Below are 8,873 nucleotides of genomic sequence, written 5' to 3'. Positions count from 1 at the left end.
CTCCTGGTGATGATGTGTTGATTACTGACAGTTTGTACTACTTTTTATTACTTATACCTACTATACCCCTGCAGTTTTAGGTATACATGGTTATAATTTGTTTCTCTTTTATCCCACACAAAATTCACCATGTGATGAATAAACACTTTTTAGGAAATATCATGAAATATGAGATGCTGTGATTTTAACACAACATGACCCGCTCTACTGCAAGAAAAGCATTGCAGTAGTCAACCAATACATAAATCCATAAATCAGCTTTGTCAATAGATACAAAATGTAAACAATCCCCACCTTCTATGTCTAAGAATGATTCCTGTAAGACCCAATAGTCATATTATGATCAACAGTATTGAATACTGTGGTGTGAACTAACAATACCAGTATACCAAATATAATTTCACACCTTTCATGAGAGCAGCTTCTGTGCTGTGACATTGATGAAAGCCTGATTGGAAGATTTCATGGTAGCTATTAATATTCAAGTACTCACTAATTTGGTTAATATCTACTTTTTCAACAATCTGAAGAATAAATAGACCAATAATAAAGCCAATAATTATTATACTGTGTTATAATGTTAAAATACGCCAATTTCTCTCTTTTTCACAAGGAGCTTCATAACCGAAGTTTTCAGTGATTCAGGGAAAATACCAGGAAAAAGACTGCAGGGGCTAAGTGACTAAGGGAAAAAAACCCTGGCAGGACATGAAGAAGGAGATGAACGATGTAAAACAGTTTACTAAGCGTTTTGCAGTAAGTGGCAATACATCAAAACAGAAAAGCTCAATTTAATCTGTGTGTTGATGTAACTGGTGTGTTCCTGCGTTGTGTCTGACAAAGAAAGGTAAAAGAAAGAAAGACCTCCAAGTAAATAACTTGACCGCTGAGGCTCCTACGACCAAATACAAACAGTGGGGAAGAGGGTTAGCTCAACCCATCACATCTTCCAAGTGTTACGATTCTTTGATGTGGGTTTGAGAACAAAACCACCAATACACCAGCCAAGTAGAGTCAAAAAACTGATGTATTAAACACACGTGTGGGAGAAGTACACAACGTCACCGTCTGCATAGATCTCAACTAAAAAACACATCAGACTGTTTTTGTATATCAGGTTCAGCCTCTTAATGCGTAAGCAAAAAACATATCATGTCATATCATATCATATCATATCATATCATATCATATCATATCATACGTCTATTACAGTTAGTGACCTTTAGACACTTCCTATATCTGTATGTATTAAAGAATTATTTTCAGTCGTCTTAGACTGCAGATATTTCCTGTCGTTCTATTCTTTTCATACCCGACCGGAGCACATCCTGTACTTAACTGTAGCTAAGCAGGCACGTCTACAAGTTACAAGCAAAATGCTTTTTTAAGGCTCTGCGCGTTCAATAGCTTCTAGATTAACATGTTACTAATAAAAGCCCTCTTATCTAATAATGTATTTTCCACACAAGCTAGCCAGAATTATATATTCATGCTAGTGTTAACGGCGCCTAAAACACATTTGTGGCACACATATACTAGACATTTATAGCATCTAACAAAAACAGGCACAATGATGACAATAATTGAACTAAAATCACAATCAGAAACATCAGGGTGGATAAATATACATTATATGTGTGTTGTACAGTGTCTGGAAAGAAATGACACCAACCTTTCTCACAGGCGAATTGTAGAAAACGGGAGAGGCCAAAGGGGTACACTGTATTTCTAGGGTTGCACCAAAGAAGAAGAACAATGAGGAGGGGCTCTAACTGATAAAGAACATAACTACAGGCTTGAAGGTCCTAAAAGTCAGGTATAAACTGGCAAATAAAATTTGTGGTCTACAACACATTTTGTGTAATTGTAACAATATGTAATTTATGGCCCAGTTACATTGACATTGAGTTTAGTTGATTTAATATTTAGATGAGTATGACAGATACACAAGACCAAAAAAGACTGAAGCAAGAAGCACAACAAGACAGATGAAACAATAAACACAGGTTTTGTCCTCCAAATTCGAGTACCTTTCTGAAAAGGCAAAAGCATCGTTTTGATGACTCTGTGAGCTACGGAGCACATCATGCTGACGTGTGTTGTATCACAATAAACACCAACAGTCCAAGACAAGCGAGGTCACCCCACTCGTTTCTTATCTCTGATAGCTGGGAGTCATCAGCGTCGCTTCTATAGCGGTTTCTGAGAGACATCAGTAAATTGATGTCATCTCTGTCCATGGAAAACCTCCTGATCGCTCTTAAGAGGCTAGTAGTGATCCCATATGTATGTTCTGGATCATACGCGCTCCCTCGACGTTCAGCTGCCTCATAATGCTGTGTGATATAGACTCGGTCTATTATCCGTGAAGTTCGCCGTCCCACATTCTGCTCCCTGACTCTGATTATGATCCGAGCCCTGTTACGGTCATCTTGCTCCGAATGGATGACCTGAGGTGGAAGTTGCAATGATCCCTCTCCATGGATATTACCAAGACTGTAGTACTGATATCCCCTCGGCAGTGGCTCTAACAGCTGTTCATCGTTGCGATATTGATGTGAGCCATAATCACGAAGGTTTGGGCCAAAGGTCAGACGTATGTCATCGTTTGTGTTGATGTCAACTGTGTTGGCAAACCAGTGGAGGAACCGGAGGCAGTCCTCTTGGGCAGATATGTCAGAGCCTACTGACCTCAGATGAGTGATTGAGTTGAGCTTTCTTACAGCTGACACAGAGCTGAAGGTCAGGAGGAGAGCCACACAGCAGCTCATCATTCTTCCAAACATCTTCATCCTGTAGAGATTTAAGAAGTGACTGTTTTTATTGTTCATGCATACTTTATATTCTGACACTCATTACGTGATTTATGACCAAGTGAAACGATTATGTGATGACTGCATATTGTGATTAATAGGATAATCATGATTAAGACAGCTTTAACTGTTCTCCTAGTTTATAATTTGATAGTCATTCGGCCACACAAACACTGAAACAGGTTTTACTTGTTTTTCTCCTCTCTGGTTTATACCATCTATTATGGGTTGGAATTGCATTTTAAAATTTTGCTTTCTTCAACTGAAATCAAAAGTTAGTTTTTTGATTAATTGTTACAAGAGGCTTGTTAGTGAGAAATATTGTTTTCTCAAACAGCTTTAACTTTGTGACATAAAGAGAGAAAATCACACTAATAACTTGTATCTGTAACTTGATTTGATGGCTGAAGCCTCCTGTCAGCTTCAGATAAACAGGGAAGGATCGCTCAACAATCAGTTTACAGAAAATTAATTAAACAAAGGAAATTAAATAATTCTTTAACAAAGAAGTGAAGCATATTTTATAGGCATTAGCAAACATCCTTTTATTTTCCCCACTTATCCATTAAACCTCTGTTAAACCATATATTTATTTATTTATGTTGTCAGGTGTGACACAGGCTTCATGATACTCACCTCTCCCTGTGTCAGAAAGTTAAACTAATTAAATTTTTCAAAACTGTAATACTACAGATTTACAGATCATTTTTCATGTGAATGAGTCTGCTTGTAATTTAAAGAGAAGGCGGACTAAGTGCAGTGTAATCCACTACATGTTAAACCCACTTCATTGTATTTTTAAATATAGAATAAATGCTCCATTAGAGACGATGGTAAAGTCATGTGAGCGAAAGTGAGTAAAAATGAATCCACCAGGAAATGAGAGAACTTACCTTTGTAAGTCTGCTGCTGCTGTTTGTGTGAGGACAGTCGTAACTCCTTTTATGTTTTTCTTTTCTTGTAAATGAAACCAGAACAACAAGCTCTGCAAGTGCTGAAGAGTAAGGTTGATAATCCAGATATTTAGATGAAGCTATTAAAGAGCAACACCATCATGGATTTAAGTGTTTATAGCTTAGCAGTCAAGTTAAAGAAGATTATTGATCATTTTATGTCCAAAGTTTGAATATGGACATGTCTGCCCGACTGTAGGGTGAGAGATGTATTAGAATAATTCAGCCTTCTAGAGATCGTGTCAGCAGGGTTGATTAAACTTTATTTGCCTCCAGCAGCAGGCTCACTGAGTCTATTTGTTTTAAGAAATGTGTGAGACACAAAGAAAGCATTCAATGTGTGTGTTGAATCAACGAGTCAGAAGTCAACACTTTAACAATGAGTAAGTCATAGAACTTTTTAAAGGACTACAGTACGTCTCCCTCATGTTATTTAAATCCACCTTTAACACAGCACCATGACACCATAAGGGAGGAGAAGTTTGTTTTCCAGGTGTTTGCTCTTTCCAAACTTACTGGGGAAAATCTTCAAAGAGCTCAAAGTCAGGGAGTTACAAAGCACGGCATCTGAAACTGTCAACATAATGTTACCTCAATGTAAACCTCACTTAACTTTAAGCTTTGCAACATTTCTCTTGAAACATCTCCAAGCTGTAAACGTTTACAGTCGCTGTAGATCAGGGGTATCAAACATAAAGCCCAGCTAGGACTCCACTACAGCCCACTGGATGGATTTAGAAAATGTGAAGGAGGACATGAATTTCTGCCTTTTAAATGTTTTAATGAGATTTGCAGCTTTTCTGGCTCGTGGTCAAACTACAACTACAAAGTAATGAACACTAATTTATTTATGTAGTTGATTCTGTTCATTTATTGATCATCAAAGTGACGAAACATTTTCACACACTGACAACATGTTTGTTTGTTGTTGCAATAATATCGTATCATGAGTGAAGTGTTGTGGTAAGATCGTATTGTGGGGTGTCTGGTGATCCCCTCATCTACTTTCCAGAGTATCTTCTAATAAAAGATGTAAGAAAGGAAACTTTGAAGCAATTTTACTTCCTTCCTGATTAAAATTGTGGATGTCTGGATGAAAGTGATGCTCTGTGATGAATCTGCACGAGTCAAGCAGATGATGCTGAAATTATCATCCAGTGCTGTTCCAGTGACACAAAGATGACTGAAGATAACAAGCACGTTTCTCTAAAACACACATGAGAGGAGGCTGCATGTGAAGTAAAGGAACAGAGGAAATGGGGGTTATCACCTCAACAGTAAACACACAGGTCTGCACTCAGATTTGGACATTTGTTATTTCACTGAGGGAAAGTAGGTTTTGTGGCTCCATCCTGCAGAGCTGATCCATCACTCACTGTTGAACAAAGCTGGAACCAGCTTAATGGAGAATTATAGAATCAGTTGGAGTCTGTACCTCAATTCAGGACATTTTAAAAGCCACATGAGGTGCAACAATGCAGTCCTAATTGTATGCTGTATATTAATGGAGCTACTAAACCAAAGTAGTTTTTGTGTCATTGCTGTGGTTTATTTCCTACAAAATAAAAATGCTGAGCCACCAAAATGTTCATATAGAGACATTATTGCGAGCAGCAGAAATTGTGGCCATGTCCTGACACATTCACATTTTTCCACCCAAACACAACACCCTAGCTGATTAACTTGCAAGTAGAGAAATCAGTTCCTAAATAAAATCTAGTGAGGATTGTAGTTTGCTCTAGTGCTGGAACCAGGCATGACAGACAGCATGATCTCAGAGACCAGCTTAGTTACTGAAGATTAAACAGAATCATCCCTTATTTTGTAATATTAGAATTTGGTACTGCATAAAGCAGTTTGATTATTCTGTATAGACTGGACAGTTCCCACGTGATCAATGCCTTTTGCATTGCCTTGACTCCGGCCATCAAAGGGTTGATGCTCTTGGTTTGCAAGGGGCATTTTGTTTTCAATGAACAAACAGAATCAGTTTCAGCTTGAATATTTAAATTCAAAGACCTGAAGAGTGACTTTAAATGTTCCTTAAATTTATCCAAGCAGTACATAATACAAAAGTATCATTTCAGATGATCAATAAAATCTCATGGTTAGTGCCTCCATTTTGGTTTATACCTTCTGAGTGTCCTTCACTACATCCCACAACCTTCTGTGGTCTTCCTCCTGCCTGACAGCTCCATATTCAGTATAATCCTGCCTTCCCCCTGAGATGTCAGCTAGCAGTTGTAATGGCCATGTGTGCACTGCTACGCTTACTGATGAGCTGCAAGTCTGACTCAAAACTGGATCCCCCTCAGATATAACCCTTATTCATTCAAGACAGACCAGCACAGGAACACACCAACTTGTAACCTCATGTTAGAAGCCCAGTATCAAAATGCAAGTGCACTTGTCAGTTCCCACAGCTATAGGGTTTAGAGAAGAATTTACCCAACCTGTTAAGTGCAGCAGTCTCCCATTATCTGTCTATGCTTTTTCTATGTTGACTGCCACTCTACATCATGATCCCCTTCCAAAAATCCCATCTTGACCAATGACCCCATGTTTCCAAAGACATGTGCCTTCAGGCAGTCCATTTACAAGATTAATCTGATATAACTGTGACAGAACAGTCAGAGTACAAAGTGTAGTTAAGTTTATTTCTTAGGGTCAGACTCTGTAGCAGTTGCATTAGACAGCATGGTCGCCTCCACTTCAAACTCCGAGGTGGTGTTGACATGGGGAGCTGCTGTGGTGCTGTTGTCCAGAGAGGATTCTTCAAGGTTCACTTTAAACTCTGGAGCATCTTCTTCCCCACCTGTAATTAGGGAGAGGAGAGAGAACCCCACATTATCACTGTTCAAATTTTTAAAGACTTGACAAGACCTTAGTTTACCTTTTCCAGCTGTTTCACTTTTGCCATCAGTCTCTGGTTAATGCCATCCATTATAGGTTGGAATTGCTTTTTAAAATTTTGTTTTCTTCAATTGAAAGAATTAGAATTAGAGAAGAATTAGAGTTTACTTTTAATTAAGAGGGTGTTCAGGGAGGCTTGTTAGTGAGAAATGTTGTTTTCTCAAACAGCTTTAACTTTGTGACATAAAGAGAGAAAATCACACTAATAACTTGTATCTGTAACTTGATTTGTTGGCTGAAGCCTCCTGTCAGCTTCAGATAAATAACAGGGAAGGATCACTCAACATCATTCTAGTGATTCCCACATCTACTTACCAGACTATGTTCTAGTTAAGAAGGTTACAAAGGAAGCTTTGAAGCAGTTTTACTTAGTATTTAAAGAATTCAGTCTGCTCTTATTACGACTGCTAAACACACATTTCCTGATTATTTCCCCTCATTTACAATAAAAACATAACCTTGAGTATATGTAATTGCAGGGCTTTTTAATTTGGCTGGTTCTTTATATTGTAGTTTCAGCTTCCAGTTATTTATGCAGCCCATTTATATATGTGTAAAAAAACAACACTGGATCTTTTTGAAACAGGTAACGAGCTGCAACTTAAGTGAATCCGCCCATTTTCTGGGACTGATGTTGGGTCAGGTGTGAGTGTGCCAGCACAGCAACCAATGAAATCTCTTCTCTGTCCTGAATCAGGACCAGTCACCCCACATGTTTCTTATCTGTCATAGTTGTCATGGTAATGGGTCTTATGATCCAGTGTTTGTGTTTTTGGTTTAATATTCTTTGATTGTTGTTGTTCTTGGTTTTGGTTATCCTTGTTTTTCAAGCCCTCAGTAATCTTAGTTCTCGCTCCCTCAATTTTCATCTTTGTGTTAGTTTCTGTTCCCGTGTCCCACGTTTCATGTCTAGTCACCGCTGTCTCTATGTTCGCTCTGTTTTCCCAGTCAGCCGTGCCTCCTTGTCAAGTCTGTGTCTCCGTGCTTGTCTTGTTTTACTTTGATAGTCTCGTGTTCTGTGTTCAGTGTTTTGAGTTTTGGTTCTCTTTTGTCTCGTTATGTCAGATTAGTCCCAGCTGTGTTTCCCTCCAGTTTCCCATTCGATTGTTATTCTCTGGTGTATTTGAGCCCTGTGTTTTCTTCTGTCCGCTATCACTTCGTTAACAATCATACACCCTCATCCCTGTGTGTTTCTGTCGTACTCCTTGTATTTCCTAGTTCTCGGTTCCCAGTTCAGTTTCTTAGTTTTTGTATTTGAGTTTCATGTGTTTGGGTTTGTTTTCTGTGTAAGAGTGTTAAGAGATGTATTCTTAAACACTTCTTCAGTTGAGAATCAGAGAGGAGAAACACAGTTTTACTTGCAGCAAGGGCAGCCACAGAACTCGCACAGAAGTGCGGGCTCTGAGACTCGCGCCGTGCCTCTGCCCTGTTCTTTATTTATACATCAGTGGGTGTTTGTTCTTTACATTGGAATGTGGATGTTTAGGTGTGTGTATATGTGTGTATGTGAACCCATAAAATGACTTCCTAAACCTGCTGGCCTGGAAGTCCAGCAGTTCATCTAAACAAAATGCACTTAGAGTAAAACAGATATAGCTACGTTAATCCTACTGTAAAACAATAAAAGAAGGTACGACCTCTCCCATGCTCCTAGGATGTGGGTGTGAAAACCAGAACACTCTGGAACCACACAAGCTTCCTAGGATGAGACATTCTTTCAGGATACTATCAACTACATACTTCTAAACACAAATGATTACATGCAGCATTCTACCATAAGTAAACCTATATAATTAAAAGATAATACTGACATTATATTTGACATTCTATTAACAAAGAGTTTTTCCAGTAATAAAGCTGCTGTTTTGAGTTTACTCTCTTTGTTTGGGTCCTACATTCTGCCTGCCACGCAGAAAACCATGACGGTATTTGGGAATCATCAGCACTGCTTCTAAACCAGTTTCTGAGATACATGAGTCAGCTCATGTCATTTTCTTCCACAGAAAACTCTGATCAGCAGGTTGGTAGTCACCTGGTATGTTCTGGATTATACCTCGTGCCCTGATTTTCAGATGTTTCATAATGCTGTGTGATATACACTTGGTCTATTATCATACATCATTCTTCTCCCTGATTCTAATTATAATTTGAGTCCCATTACTTCTCCCATTGTCTGCCACATATCCTATCTGCT

The 8,873-nt window shown here is 38.6% G+C and overlaps 1 protein-coding gene across 1 annotated transcript; it reads right to left on the bottom strand.

The window, feature by feature from the left end:
- Nucleotides 1-1,103: 1,103 nt before the first annotated feature.
- On the bottom strand, nucleotides 1,104-3,728 carry LOC120439788. The gene is made up of 2 exons (XM_039610842.1): nucleotides 3,707-3,728; nucleotides 1,104-2,793 (listed from the first exon to the last, which is right to left on the bottom strand). Exon 2 carries the CDS (start codon nucleotides 2,790-2,792, stop codon nucleotides 2,085-2,087), a length of 708 nt encoding a protein of 235 aa, XP_039466776.1. The 5' UTR covers nucleotide 2,793; nucleotides 3,707-3,728; the 3' UTR covers nucleotides 1,104-2,084.
- Nucleotides 3,729-8,873: the final 5,145 nt, after the last annotated feature.

Source organism: Oreochromis aureus, linkage group 4 (assembly GCF_013358895.1).
Source record: "Oreochromis aureus strain Israel breed Guangdong linkage group 4, ZZ_aureus, whole genome shotgun sequence".
Classification (NCBI taxonomy): Eukaryota; Metazoa; Chordata; class Actinopteri; order Cichliformes; family Cichlidae; genus Oreochromis; species Oreochromis aureus.
The sequence above is the reverse complement of the archived record's forward strand: the minus strand, read 5'-3'. Positions and strand labels throughout refer to the sequence as shown.

Coding starts and splice junctions, on each gene's coding strand:
- LOC120439788 (XM_039610842.1), bottom strand. CDS start 2,792: ATGAAGATGTTTGGAAGAATGATGAGCTGCTGTGTGGCTCTCCTCCTG.